The 15,510-nt window shown below is 36.9% G+C and overlaps 1 protein-coding gene and 1 non-coding gene across 2 annotated transcripts; one reads left to right on the top strand and one right to left on the bottom strand.

Moving 5' to 3' along the window:
- Positions 1 to 422: 422 nt before the first annotated feature.
- TRNAG-CCC (transfer RNA glycine (anticodon CCC)) lies at positions 423 to 493 on the top strand. The gene has a single exon. It is a non-coding gene; the product is annotated as a tRNA-Gly (tRNA).
- A 1,692-nt stretch (positions 494 to 2,185) lies between these two features.
- Positions 2,186 to 3,707, bottom strand: LOC149019749 (histone H2A.1-like). The gene is made up of 2 exons (XM_089151095.1): positions 3,422 to 3,707; positions 2,186 to 3,317 (listed from the first exon to the last, which is right to left on the bottom strand). The coding sequence occupies exons 1-2, from the start codon at positions 3,620 to 3,622 to the stop codon at positions 3,087 to 3,089; spliced, it is 432 nt and encodes a 143-aa protein (XP_089007221.1). The 5' UTR covers positions 3,623 to 3,707; the 3' UTR covers positions 2,186 to 3,086.
- Positions 3,708 to 15,510: the final 11,803 nt, after the last annotated feature.

Raw genomic sequence — 15,510 nt, 5'->3', positions numbered from 1 at the left:
TTAGAAAAAGTGAAAGTTCATCACATTGTCCTTAATAGAGTTTCGGGATCTCACCAACCTTCTGAACCCAATTATGGCCGGTAGCAACTACTTGTCCATCAAGCTCAAAACGTCACGACCTATACGTTTTTTGGTGCCAATCATATTTCCTACACATTGTTCTAGTATTGATATCAATCAAACAACTAATTAATACTCTGCAACTCATCATATATTTTATCACCACCAAAAAAACAATCTCATCGAGTGTTTGAAATGAAATATCCATGTGGTTGATCTGAAGTCAATATAGAACTCATATCAACCAAGATGATTACGTAAGTAATGTGAAAAATACCACTTACTAAACTCAGGTGGTGGGTGTATGAAGTTGGATCCGTATATGGAATATATTTTATTAGACCTCCACTTCAATAACAACAGCGCATCTGGTGTAGTGGTATCATAGTACCCTCCCACGGTACTGACCAGGGTTCGATTCCCTGGATGCGCAATTCGTTATTCGTTTTTCATTTTTCTGTTTTTCCCTTTCGTATCCCACTTCTCAATTCAGATCGGCCCTCGTGAGGGAATGCTTTTTTTGTTTTTTGGTAGAGTGAGACCTGTAAATGGGAATGCGCTTTGATGGTGATTGTTATTTATTTCGATTGTTGATTTTTAATTTTTTATTAATAGTTTTTTTTTAAAGAGAAGTATTTAATACTTTACTATAACTGGATAATTTTCAATTTTTCATTATCCAGTTATGATTACTGATTATCATTCATTAAAAAAAAAAAAACTTTACTTTATCCGAATATTATCATATCCGAGAATCCGGTTGCATAAAGGACTTATACAGATAATTTTTCGGTAAGAAAATTTTCGGATACGAACACCCTTAATGAATCCAAATACAAATTTGAAAGCAGATTTTGACCATCCATTTACAGGTCTATATATAGTAGGGGTAGGTGGAATCACAAATATATTTTTTAATTTAATATTTACGTGTGAACACCAACCCTTTCTCTGTGGCTTAAAGTCATCAAAAGAGCACATTGTTCCTCGGATCGAGACTCCCAACTCTCACCCACAGTCCGACATTTCAACCTGTGTCGCCGTGTCGGTGCCTGGCAACACGCCGACACAACGATATAGTTTGACATGTTTGGCGACTTTCAATCTCCATCGGACCATCTCTCTCTGTTATTCCCTGCTATGCATCGATCCATCGACATATCCTTGCTTCTCTGAAGAGTGAAGACTATGTTTATCCTCAATCAACGTTTCTCGAATCACAACGGTTACTCTAGAGTCTGGAGATGGGTTCGTGTTGCTCACTTGCTCCTCAGAATCTGCTGCTAATCACACCGATCGGAACATTGCTGCTGCGATCTTCCGCAGCCACAATAGCACGATGGAAGTGGTCTTGCACAAACATCGTACCAGGCCGGTCTTCCATAACCTAGTTCGCATGGTCCCCCTCCATATCCCTCATAACATGGTCCACAACATACCCCTCTCAGGACCGGTGGGCGGCAGGGTTCTGGTTCGGGTGGAGGTGGTTCTAGGCCTTCTAGCTTGGGTGCCGAAGGTGGGGGTGGAGGTGGCTCTGGCTTGGGTGCCGGAGGTGGGGGTGGAGGTGGTTCTGGCGAAGGTCGTCAAAAAAGTCATCGCCAATAAAAAGAATAAATCTTGTCGCTAGGGGGTTTCGTGTCGTCGGCGATATATTGCCTACACACTGCACCGTGCTCTCACCCTATTTGATCTGCATCGACATGACTCCACAGGCCCACGTGTCATTTAATTTTTATGTCATGCTCCTATTTTCAAATGTAAGAAACTATTACACTATTACCAAAAAAAAACAAAACTATTACACATACTACCATCAGAAAAACTCAAACCTATGACCTCAAGATTCACACTTCTTCCTTCTTGCATGTTTAGCGTCTGTTTCGCACGCCGTGTAACAATTGAACAATGCATTGTCCCTGCACCATTCACGGATTCATAATATTTCATAACAAAGAGTGATCGCCAATCACCCTTCTGGTTTGCAGAGCAAATTGGAAATCGCAGGTTATTCAATTGGGTCTCGATGAGTTCCTTGCTGCAATTGAACAAATCTTGGTTGGAAGTTGGGACTCATTACCGACATTCAGAATAACAAACTGGCAAAGACAGCATATCAAATTATGCTTCCCAGGGAAGGAAAGGATAAAGACAATCAAGCTTCTGGAAAGAAACAAGTAACTTAAACATATTGGTGTTCACCAGTCCAAGCAAGGAATCTTCAAGGATTTATCTATTTCCATGGTCACTGCACCCAGATACAGACACCCCATGAATCACACGCACATTTTAAGCGTTTTGGTTGGGCTTTCTGCATCAATCATCTTCTTTTTGCCAAAATCACAAAAACGGAGACAGCAACAAGCAACCCTGGAACATCTGAGAATTATTAATGAGACCCTGCAACAAGCCGAGGAAAGGTTGATGAGATACCAAGAGAGACACGATCGCATACTGGACAAGATCGGTTCATATTACCTCTGCAACGAAGAACTCATAACAGCCTTAAAAGGGGCTCGAACTGCAATGGAAGAAGCTCAGAAGATTATTTATAGTCTCCGGCAAATGCAGATGACGATTATACGTTCTTATCAGGGTGAAATTTATGGTGCTTCGTCTCAGGCTAGATCATCATCCCAGGGAAACTCAAGTCACCCAGGTAACAATTGATCCACTTTATGTAATCAGGATTACTTCATTATAGAAAGTTGCATTCAAGATCCAATTTAATCGTTCATCGCCGGTCGAAGATAAATGCAAACTCCCAATCAATTCGTTGATCAGTTGAATCAAGGAATTCCAGAATCATTTAAGAAAACTCTTTCAGAACTCAAGAAGGGCAAAAGATCCATTCAGAATTCCATTCCTTTTTTAACAAGAGGAAGACAATCTTTCAGAACTCAAAAAGGGCAAAATATCTATTCAGAATTCCATTCCTTCTAACAAGAGGAAGACAATTTTTTTGAAGGATTACACAGCCTAATATCTACGAACTACGATGATGTTAGTGATAAATATTCTGAAAAGCATCAAGTAGCAGTCTTGCTGGGAGATTTAGATTGAAGAACATTATCGCCCTTCTCCACCTTTTTAGGCAACAATACAGCGTGAATATTGGGAAGAACACCACCACTGGCAATGGTGACACCATCGAACAATCTCCCCAACTCATCATCATTCCTCACGGCCAACTGCACATGCCTTGGTATGATTCTTGATTTCTTGTTATCTCTCGCTGCATTCCCAGCCAATTCCAAAACCTACAAGATCCATCATATACATAAAATCAAATAACAACAAGAGAATGATTAAAAGGATAAAATGCCAAATCAAGAAAAACACAACAAAATCGATTATATATTACCTCAGCAGCGAGATACTCAAGAACAGCTGCGAGATAGATAGGAGCACCAGTTCCAAGTCGCTGAGAGTAACGACCTTTCTTCAAGAAACGAGCAACACGACCCACCGGAAATTGCAGACCTGCTTTGACGGACTTAGTTACTGATTTCTTCCTCTCGCCGCCTCTTCTTCCTCCGGCTCCCTTCGTCTTTCCGGCTTCCATTTTTCTCGATCTACTTCTGCAGAAACTGAGATGGTTTCTCTCCAATTGCAACAAACAAGAGAGTTTGATTGAGTTTCTATTTCGATTTCTATTTCGATTTAGAACTTTCCTAATTGTTGTTGTTTATTTATAGTGTAACAACTTACAAGAGACGAATGATCCCGATCCGCGAACATTTGTAAGATGGTTAATCCAACGATCAGAAAATCTGCCACGCTGGCGATCCGTGTATTATGGGGTGGAAGGCCAAGCGTCCTGTTTGCCCCGCATTTTTTCATGATTTTTATTTGAACTTTCGACATTTTTTCGGTTTCGCGCGCGCTCTCAGGTGAAAACTTGGGTAAACATCGGCAATCGTGACCGTCCATCTTACTTATCTTAGCTCGAAAGAAAGAATCTCTTCACCCGCACGGCGGTGTAATAATAATTATTATTGGTGTGACAGTTAGAGACATTTAAAATTTTCTATCTAAAATATAAAATATATAATTATTGGCATAAGCCATAAGATGGTAGAGTCAGTTTTAATGCATTCTACCTAATCGTGATGGATATGAGTCATTTACACTGAATTCAAATCCGATCTAAGAACTGAGTCGATTCTAGAATTAGATTTAAATCTGAACCAACTCAGTTTCATTTCAATTTTAGACTCAGTTCTAAATAAGTTTTAATTTTATTTTATTTTTTTGGTAGAAAAGAGAGCTTTATTTATTAAGAAAAAATCACTAAGGGATTTTAAATCTTAGAGAGTCATAGAGTAGGATCCATGTTAAAAGCGGGGGTGGGGGTATGGCAGTACATGAACCAGTCTTGAGAAAGGGTTGCGGATTTGGCTAACTCATCGGCGGCAAAATTTGCTTCGTAATGTACATGTGTGAATGAGCAATCTGTGAAGACTGTCGCTAGCTTAAGAATATCATTGAACACATGGGAGATTTTCCAGCTATGATGGGAGGTTGGATGTGTAATTGCTTGCACTAGCCCTAGGTTGTCATATTCCACTAGGAGATGGGGAATCTAGAAATATAGGGCAAGACTGAGTCTCACCTAATGGCTAGTGCTTCTGTAGTAGGAGAATCCTGACAACCCGTTCCTTGTCCAAAAGCAAACACTATCGTATGATTAGAGTCACGTGCTATGCCACCAATCCTAGAACGTTTTGGATCAGAAAATGAGGATCCATCTACATTGAGTTTGATCTGATCAAGCGGCGGAGGCTCCCCACCTAATGAACATGGGTGTCATACTAGAGAGATGTTGTGGGGAGGGAGGAGTGAAGTTAGCTAGCGCTTGTTGTAAGCTTTGCACAGCATCTTGATGCTTTTTTTTTTTGGTAAACAACACTTCATTTAGATAACTAAAAGAAGTACAGACACGACTGCATGAGTACACAAGGATCGAAATGAACCAAGGAGCGGCAGATGACCAAACTGTTGTACATGTAATAGACAGGGCCAGCCAGGGTAAGGGTTGGGTCAAGCCCAATATGGATCACGTCCACAAAACCCTTAGAACAAAGACACCAGAAAACCACCAGCACCCACAAAGGGGGACAGACATATAACACCCACATAGGGGGACATATATACACCCACATAGGGGAACCTACAAAACGCCACAAAGGCGGACACAAAACTCCTACAGTTGTGGCGATGGTAGCAACGAAAGTGCGGAGAAGGTTTGGACCTGTCATCCGGCTTTGCCGTATAGGCGTACTAGTCAAGCTCGACGCAGTAGAACTTGTACCCAAAATTGGAGTTGTTCCGCGTGTGCACCAAATAAACGCTGCAATCAAAGGAGACTGTTAAATGAAAGAAATAAAAAGCAAAGTACTGCACCCAAAACAAAACAAGCAAACAGAACTAAGGGGAAACCCTAGATCTGATTATTGAAGCGGAGACGAAAAAGAGGAGGAAACGGAGACGGGAAAGAAGATGCTACCGAATGGGAAAAAGAGAATATAGAAAGACAGGGGGAAAGAGAGATTGAGAGATTATTATTTTTTCCTCTCAAAACCGGTCGGCCACGGGATAGGAGGGAGGTGAGGAGCAGAACAAGGTGGGGGTGGAGGTCGAGATAGCGAAACTGAGAGGCGGAGAGGTTGCGGGAGACAAAGAGAGAGAGAGAGACGGAGAGACGGAGAGAAGGAGAAACCGGAGAGTTTTTTTTTTTCTTTTCCTGGAACCGATCACGGGAGAGAGGCGGAGGGGTGTGGAGCAGAATAGAGAGGCGGAGAGGGAGAGAGGAGTAGAGGAAGCAGGTGGAGGTGGATGAACAAAGGGAAGTGTGGATTAGAACAGAGAGTGTGTGACAAGATTGTAGTATCCCACAGATCCCATAGTGCGATGAGGGTTTGTAAGTGTTATAAACCTTAATTTTAGTTACTATATGATTTGATAAAGATAAACCAATTCTTAGTTTTAAATTTCAACATCTTTTGATAACCAACTAATGGAAACAAATAGAACAACATTCCATCAAATGTACTTGTGAAAGAGACAAAAAAAAATCTATAAATCATTTTAAAATAGATCTTACTAAAAAATTACATAACAAGTAAAGTTAAGTTATGTTTATATCAAACCACCATCTTTCTCTTGATGGTCGCATGATCACTACAACTTCCATTGCGACAAGGGTGGACCTCCCCAATCCTCCAAATTTTTTTATAATTTTCCTCTGCCCTTCCATATTTTGGAAAATATTCTAGAGGATCCTTGTGTTCCTCTTTACATGTGCGAAATATCAAAATTACCCTCCCACCCCCCTCCCCGAATCTTTGTCCCTCTTTACGTGTGTGAAATATCAGCACTACCCTCCTCACCCCCCTCTCCGAACCCTTATGTCCTCTTTACATGTGCGAAATATCAGCATTTCCCCGCCTACCGAACATGGATAAGATTTTTTACAATGAAGACACCATGTAAAAAAGTCATTGTGTTTTCATGACATTTCATTTGTTATTGTGTTTGTAAAAAACTAACATTAATTTTGAATTAATAATTAATAATTCTTTTTTAACTAAATAATGATATGAATTTTATAATAATTATTTGACCTCTCCCGATTGAAGTGTTGAACTCCATCTTCCCTGCATTGCCACACCACCATGATACCAACTTTCTACTGATCCTTTATTACCATGGTCCATGAACCTTACACAAAAATACTGAGAATATATTCTTAAAAATTGGTATTTCATCTAAATTTTTATTTTTAAATTAATTTCAATTAATATAATAAAAAAATTAAGTTTATTGAGAAAAAAAAATTATCCAACTGTTATTCATTCTTTTTCTTTTTTCTTTAAATCAAATTTTCATTAAGAGGAGAGGGCAGGAGAGGAAACGGAACACAACTCCACTAAACATTTGGAGCAATCTAGTGGAGTAGACTTCCCAAGCTAGATGTCTACCACCAATGGGTTAAAATCCTTGGACGTGGGCTTTGGAGCAGCCGTCCAGCAGCTGCACCGTTGCTGTTGATTAACTACAAATTACTTATCTATAAACTGGTTCCGATGAATCAGAGAAATCTCAAGAATCCAGCAGACAATTTTTTTCTTCTGAACTCTCAACGGGCCAAGCTTTTAATGTAGAGGTGCTTGCATCCCTAAGCATATAAGGTCTGAGAAAATTTTATTTCCTTTCTCCACCCAAACCCAAATTGCAGCAATCCCACTTTTTTCCGCACCATACTCATAATCTGCAACATTTTACAATTCCCCAGCCTTCCTCCTCTACAGTCCCTCTTATAACCTAAACCCTCCTCCAACCGGATCTCGCTCATGGGAAAACCATGAGCATTCTCCAACTACCCCACTTGAAGATCACTCTTCAAACAACCTCACTTAATTTACCTCCAACAGATCTACACCCAATGCTTAACCCACCTCAATTGCCACCTTGTCAAATCTAAACTGGACCTAAAGTTGGAAATCTTAAACCCATTTTCAAGTTAAATCTAATGGCTGCTGCCTACCTTGAACTTACTATAACCGAACCCACCTCTTCTTATACCCCTTCTTCCACAAACCCTAATTGGCACCATGCCATATGTGAAGTATTTAATGCTCTTGTTAAGAAATGGTACCTAGAGACTTGTCCAAACCAAAACAACAACGAACCTGGTTCACAATAGTGGGAGTATTGAATCAAGCGCAACATAAACTGTTATGTTTCTCGTTATAAGGTACACCCAGTCGACAAAGGCTTCCATCAAAGCAAAGACGATTATTTTGATACATTCGGTGCCATTATCAAGCCTGACACTCTCAGAACTATCGTTATCACTTGTCGTTGCTCAGGGTTGGGTGCTACGCCAACTTGATATTTAAAATGCATTCTTAAGTGAACTTATGGAACAAGTTTTTATGATTCACACACAATCAAATAGAAAACAAGTTAAAAAAAAAAAAGACACAAAGTTTACCCTGATTCACCTCAATGTGAGGCTACGTGTCCAGCATTAGGTTTTTCATTATATTCTTCTCAAACAACTATTACAGATGTTCTGTTACAAGAGAAAATATATATATATATATATATATACAGAACGAACTGAGAGAACCCACGAAGCAAATACGAGATTTTGGCGATATTTCGCCCCCCATATAGAAAATTTCGCCTCCTGATTTTTTGGTATTTTTATTCGATAATTTTGATAAATTTGATGCCTATCCTAATCTAATGCAAATATGTGGTAAATTGAATTATTTTCTAAAAATTATCTATTTAAATCTCCACCTAGCCACATTAATATGTTACCTCCGACGCCTACATCATTAAGACATAATAGGAATGATTATCCATTCACCAAGATCTATACAAGATTCATTAATAATTAAAATTGTTTCATAAATTATTTCATGTATGCACCTCCCTAATCACATTGGCATGTGACTTCGAATTTTTGCCCACGAGTCGGGGTATTTTTGGCATTTTGAACCCAAATTGAGCAAAAGTGGTGAATTCAAATATTTCTATAAAATTCCATTTAATCCTGCCAGCCACATTTAACGGTACCCAAGACCAAATCATCGGACATAGTTGGATTGATTAACCGACGATTCTATTACAAAATCATTCATAATTTAAATGTTTCATAAATTATCATGTATATATTCTCCTACCACATTTGGCATGTTGACTTGAGGATTAAACACAGAAATAGGGAAGATTGCCATTAACGAAGATTTGCTATAAACTCTCGACAAAATTATCAGAGATTCTCCTCCTAATTACATTTAACGCATTAACTTTTGAGTTTTGAATCATTGGGATAGAATTGGTAAGATTGGGATAGAATCATGAGAGAAATCGCTTTAAAAGTGCAAGAAATAATATAAAAAATTAAAAAAATGATATTTTCCGATATATAGGGATATATCGGGAGAAATCGCTGAGATTTCCCCGAAATCTCGGCGATGTAATGCTTATCTCGTTTCGCCCACTAGTTTCGTTTCGCTAGGGTGTAAAATTGAGTTCCATGTATATATGCATCCGCTCTTAGAAACCCGAAGCCACAACTATTCATGGGCCTAAGCCCAAACTATAAAGAAACTTCTATGCCCAAAGAAACATTGATCCTCTAAATGTTCCGGGGGCTCGCCCCGGCAGCCTCTCCTTCGGCAACACAATGTGAAGCATGAGCCGTACTCAACAAACCCCAAGACTTCATTGACCACCCATGTGGATCATATTGTTTGTCATCTTAACAAGGCTTGTATGGTTTAAAGCAGGCCTCATATGCTAGTCCCACAACCTATCTACAGTCTCCTAACTTTTGTTCATCGAAACGTGACACTGCTTTGTATATACGTCATTCCAAACATGGTACAATTATATTTACTTGTCTATATAGACGGTAAAGTGATCATCACCACGAGTTAGAAAGATCTTAGATTTGGTTTGAATCCTCAAGCTCACTTGTTTTCTTGAGTATTGTATTTATATATATCTTCTGATAAATCAGTTACATGAATAAAATGTGACGGGATATAAGAAAAACAAACTTAAACAAAATTCAAACTCTAAAGTAACCCAAGTGGAATGTAATTGAAACTCTAAAATAAAGAGTTTTTCTCTCACTCAACTCTGGTTTATCACAAATCCAATTGACATTCATAATACTATTTTCAACATTTTGTCTTATAATAGGAACAAAAAGAAATTGTTTTAGATGATAAGTATATGTTTCATATAATAGAAGTGTTACTAGAGGGTCACTAAAACTTAGAACTAATCAATTTCCAATGTTAAATGGGATCATGAAATGCTTATAGGCTTATATGAACTAGCTTAGAGAATGCTTAGTAATTTGGACTATGTTATAAGCATTTTTGAAACATTCCATAAGACTTCATCATGAATGGAACACAATAAAAACTAAGATGTATTCTACATACTTCATTTATTGTCACTCGGTGCTTTGATTAGTGAAAGTTTAAAAGGATATCAATTAGTTCACTCTTGAATACTCGATTTGATTTTGGTTTGATTTTAAGCAATGATAGTGTAATCCAAATACAATTCAAATGTTATAATTCAGTTTGAGAATACAATCATGGATTGGATTATGGTTTTAATTTGGTTCATACGACTTGGTGCCATTATCAAATACAAGGGCTGAGAATCTTTTCTTTTCTTTTTGATAGAAAGTACTTCTAGAAATCAAAGGTAATTGAAACTGGAGTGGATGTAAGCCATGTAATTAACTAGCTAGACACTCTTTTAGCCTTAATTTCTAGATTATTCATTGCATTTTTAGAGTTTTTTTTTCATATATTAAAATTCTGTTTTTCTCTATTTTGTATTTGTTCAGTTCTAAGATGGTATCAACTCGTGTTGCATTCTCGAATTGATGTCCCGGAATTTGCTAGGTTTAATTGGCAAATAATTTTCATTAAATTTATAAATTTCGATAATAACTACGTATGTATGTGGTTTGGTGTGTTAGCAATGTTTTTTTTTTTTTTAACATAATAAAGTCATATATGAAAAAAAACAACATGAAGGAAACTTTACATAAAATATGATAGACGCTGGTGGTACAATGTATTAAAAATAACCATATTAGAAAAATAGGATAATTACTGTTGCCCCCTTGTACTCTGATTTTATTACTACTTTATTCCCTCTACTTTTTTAAAATTGCTAATCCAACCTTTAATTTTATCTAAAATTATTAATGTCCCCTTCCGTTAAGCTTAGTTAGTTTACTGATGATGTGGCATCTATATATTTTTCAAAATTTCAAAAATAACCCTACAATTATTTCTTTACTTATTTACTATTTTGCAAGTTATAATATTATCCTTAATTAACTATGGCAAAAAATTAAATTTTCTTTTCTAAAATGAAACTACCAAATAAATAAAAGAATTGATTTTCTTCTCTAAAAAGAAATCGCCGAATAAAGGAAATATGTGATTAAATAAAACTTAAAATAGAAACTAAAATATTATGAAATATCAAATGTACTTCAAAGTTGAAAATTGAAAATCTCCTAATATATGCTATCCATTGTACAAAGTGTGTGGTCCCACCAAAGCCAAAATTTATTGTAAAATATAAGATCTTAATGATATAATTGACATTCAATATAGTTTCTAAAAATGAGGCTAATGTCATATTTTTTAACTTCTTAATTTGAATGAAGGGCAAACTAGACATTACATATTTGATGTTAACAACAACTTAACACCATTAGAAGTGAGGGGGCACTCAGTAATTTCATAAAGAAAGAGGTTTGATTAGTAATAAAACCAAAGTACAAGGGGGCAATAGTAATTATCCCTAAAAAAATACAGAACTTCACGTTGTGCAGATTATATAGAAAAAATAATCATTGAAATGAAACCAGACTACCGTCAGCAAAAACAGAAAAAGATTCATCAGAAGCACATTGTAAATTCTATAAAAAAATTGCGATCCCCGCTTAACGAAAGCTGAGGCTGCCTTCTTCCCTCGGTAATTCCAAGATTCCATTGACGTCGCTCCACGCATCCGACCACTTTTCTATCCGACGAGCCAATTCCGTACAAATTTCCAACCATGTTGCAAGGCATCAAAAACTTCACCCCATATATTTTTTTTGCCAATGCAAGATTGGTAGAGTGGTAGGTAGAGATTCATACTTCTCAGTGGAGACAACATCTCCCGGGATGTAATCAAGGCAAGCTGACCCGGATGAATCTCAGCTGCCAAAAAAAAAAAAAGAAAAAGTTTAGTTTTGATCTTAAATAAATAAAATTTAATTCAACCTGAGGACTTCAAGAAAACAATTGTCTTCATCCTAAATATTTATAAATTGAAATTACATTATTTAAGTAATCAAAATCTTTTTTTTAGAGATAATTACTATTGCCCCCTTATACACTGATTTTACTACTACTTTATCCCTTGTACTTTTTAAAATTGCTAATTTAACCTTTAACTTTGGCTATAATTACTAATGCCCCTACCCTTCAGTGCCGTTAGTTTACTAATGATGTGGCATCTATATAATTTTTTCTAATCTCAAAAATAACTCAGCAATTATTTTTTTACTTATTTACTTTTTGTCATGTACTACCCTTAATTAACTATGGGGAAAAATTAACTCTAAATCACTTTTTTTTTTAAAAAGAAACCACCGAATAAAGGAAAGATATGATTTTTATTTTTTAAACTGAAATCACCAAATAAAGCAAAGAAGTAATTAAATAAAACTTAAAATAGAAACTAAAATATTAAGGAATATCAAATTTAATTAGAAGTTAGAAATTGAAAATCAACTACAGCAAAAGGATTAGTATCAATTGATTACCTTAGGCACTTTGGTTATCATTCTACGTTATTGATATCGCCGTTACTTCACATAAAACTTTATTTCCGTTCTCCACCCAAACCCAAATTACCACACACTTCAGCAATCCTTTCTCTTTCTCACCACAGACATGAGTCACTACCTGCAAGATTTCACAAGTCTTCATTTATAACCGAAACCTCCCTCCAACCAAATTTCTCTCATGCGGAAACCATGATTATTCTCTAACTACCCCACTCGAAAATCTCTCCTCATAACAATCTCACCCACTCACCCTGAAAGTTGGACACCTTAAACCCATTTTGATTTTCTTTTTTTTTTTTTCTCATCCAAACCACCTCTTACCCATGTTCCTGAAAACCCTAAATGACACCATGCAATAAGTGAAGAATTTAATACGCCGTTAAGGAATGGTACCTTGTCCAACCCAAATCAACAATGAACCTGGTTTACAATAAGGAGTGTGGATCATTTTCTCTGACGATGAGAACTCTGGATTCCTGATGACGTTGCATCCACAAATTATGTGGAGGCAGTGGAGCCCACAAGTAAAAAATAATAAAATATTTATAAAGGAAAAACTTTATCACCTTACCTTGTTGGCCTTTGTAATTCGTGGTCAACAGCCATTGGGGAAGACAAAATATTCGCACTCTACAATAAATCAGCTTACTAAATAAAGTGCACCATTGATGATTGTGTTTCTCATTATAAGGTGTGCTTAGTTGCCAACGGCTTCTATCAACACAAAAGACATTGATTTGTTTAATAAATTTGGTGCTCTTATCAACCTTGGCATCATTAGAATTGTCTAATCACTTACACTTGCTCATGAGTAGGGGTATGCCAACTTGATATCTAAAATGCATTTTTAGATGAACTTGTAGAAACAGTTTTTATGATTCAATCTCAAGACTTCATTCATCCAAGAAAGCGTACCTGTTATCGTAACAAGGCATTGTATGATTTAAAGCAGGGCCCACATGTGTGGTCTCACAATCTTGCGTTTGTTTGCTGGAATAAAGGTGGGGTGGGAAAAAAAGGGTGGAAAATTCTTGAAAAGAGTACAGATTTATTACTTTTCCCTTAAATCCCAAATGGTAGATTGTTTGGTTACTTGGGGTGGGAAAGTGGGAGACAAACTTGTCTGCTGATGTGGCAGCCCAACTTTCCCACCCCATGCCATTTTAAAACCCCACATATTTGGTGGGACTTTGTGGGAAAGTTGGGAAAAGTAAAAAGTGGGACCCACTCCTATCACTTTTCCGCAAAACCCTTTCCTTTCCTTTCCTTCTCCCTCACCCCACTACACATGGGACCCACATGTTTTATTCTCCCACCCTTTTTTTCCCACCCCACCTTTGCAAACAAACGCAGCCTTAGTTTTTGTCCATTGAAATGTAACACTCCTTTATTTATTCGCCGTTCCAAGCACAGCACAATCTATTTACTTGTCTATGTGGATGAAATAATGATCACCAATGTGAGTCCAGTTGACATTAAGAATACTATTTTAGATGGCCTGAGGTGTTCTGTGGGATGGAGATTACTCCCTCCACTCAAGGGGTTCATTTGTGCCAGTGATCATCTTCGTGAAACAAACATGCATGCTGCCAATTAATTTCCACCCTAGCCCCTACATGTTTGGCTACTAATACTACACCCATACGATTTGATGATCCATCTCAACACCACATATAGGCAAAATGCTTATGGCCTCAGCCCTCATGGGCATTATTTGATAACATGATCCAACCAGTGAAGGCTACAAAAATGACGACAAATCATGTTTTCTCTCGCTTGGGTGCACGTGATTTCTTTTGATATGCACGAAGTAGATTTGGAATTGGTCCAATCGGGATGGGCGGTAAAGGTAGAATCCGTTTGATAACTCACCAAAAAATAGATTCTTGTGTTTCTTGCTTCTAGAAGCAAAAGAATCAGCCTAAAACCGTTTGATAACACCGTTTTGTTTTGCATGATTATTTGCAACATAAATTGAATTTTATGAAAACTTTTGCTTTGAAAAAGACTTTTGAAATCCAAATTTGTTTCAAGAAATAGATTTTATCATTTGCCTATGAATATTGTTTCTATTTCCATAAGTAAGTTTTATCAAACGCCTAAAAAAATATTTCTACTTCCATAAACGTTCAAATCTATTCTTGGTGTTTTTCAAAGCAAAAACATTTGGTGACCTATCAAACGGGTCCATAATACTTTTGGGCCCTATAGAAGCCCATATCTAGAAGTCTCATCCAAACCAGACACTAGCCTTAACTGTAGGACCAATACCAATGCTTGAATTTTATGAGGTCCATTTCTATCAAAGAAATAGACCATCAATTTCCCTCTGGATGAAGAACGTGTGTCCATCAATTACAACTAAAGGTTATGATTTAAAAAAAAAAGTTATATCTTTTAAATTTTACCTCAACCTTTGGATATGACTGTTGGACTCCTTCATCTAAAGGGAAATGGATGATCAATTTCTTGATAAAAATTTGACCAATGCTATATAGTATGGGCTTCCATACTAAGAAAGCCCATAGAACTAGATAGGCCCATTTACTATCCTTTCCCTCTTGAATAGAACTAATATTCAGTCTATTCATCCTTTCTTTTTTTTGTAAATGTGTGATACATGTCTCAACATCACATCAAAAGATTTAGGTTCATTTATAAGTCAAATCATTTTTTTTAAATTTAATCATAACTCTTTGATGTGATGTTGGGACACATCATACATCTACGAGGAAATGGATGATCTATTTCTGACAATAAATGCACTGGATAAATTTCCCTCTAGAGTGCGTAAAGTTTTGATTCACTGAGTTCCTAAGAGTAAGGCTCTATTTGGCTGCCATGGGGAATCTTCTCAAACCTAATAAAGACACTATAATTTTTTTTTTTGGTACTCGTGCTTTTTTTTTTTTTTTAATAGTTGAAATTTAAAGCCATCCCCGCAAGGGTCGAACCCAACACCTCTCCACTGAGAAATCTAGGTCTTTACCACTAAAGCAACCCTGCATTGGCTAATTAATAATTGATCATATACCACGTGATCACACCACTAG

This window comes from Hakea prostrata, chromosome 4, assembly GCF_041222555.1.
Source record: "Hakea prostrata isolate BN-2017 chromosome 4, UWA_Hpros_2, whole genome shotgun sequence".
Lineage (NCBI taxonomy): Eukaryota > Viridiplantae > Streptophyta > Magnoliopsida > Proteales > Proteaceae > Hakea > Hakea prostrata.
The sequence above is the reverse complement of the archived record's forward strand: the minus strand, read 5'-3'. Positions and strand labels throughout refer to the sequence as shown.

What these genes read in the sequence shown, in the direction of transcription:
- LOC149019749 (XM_089151095.1), bottom strand. Translation starts at nt 3,622, where the DNA reads ATGGAAGCCGGAAAGACGAAGGGAGCCGGAGGAAGAAGAGGCGGCGAG. An exon ending in TTGAGTATCTCGCTGCTGAG is followed by an intron (nt 3,318 to 3,421) that starts GTAATATATAAT and finishes TGGATCTTGTAG; the next exon opens with GTTTTGGAATTGGCTGGGAA.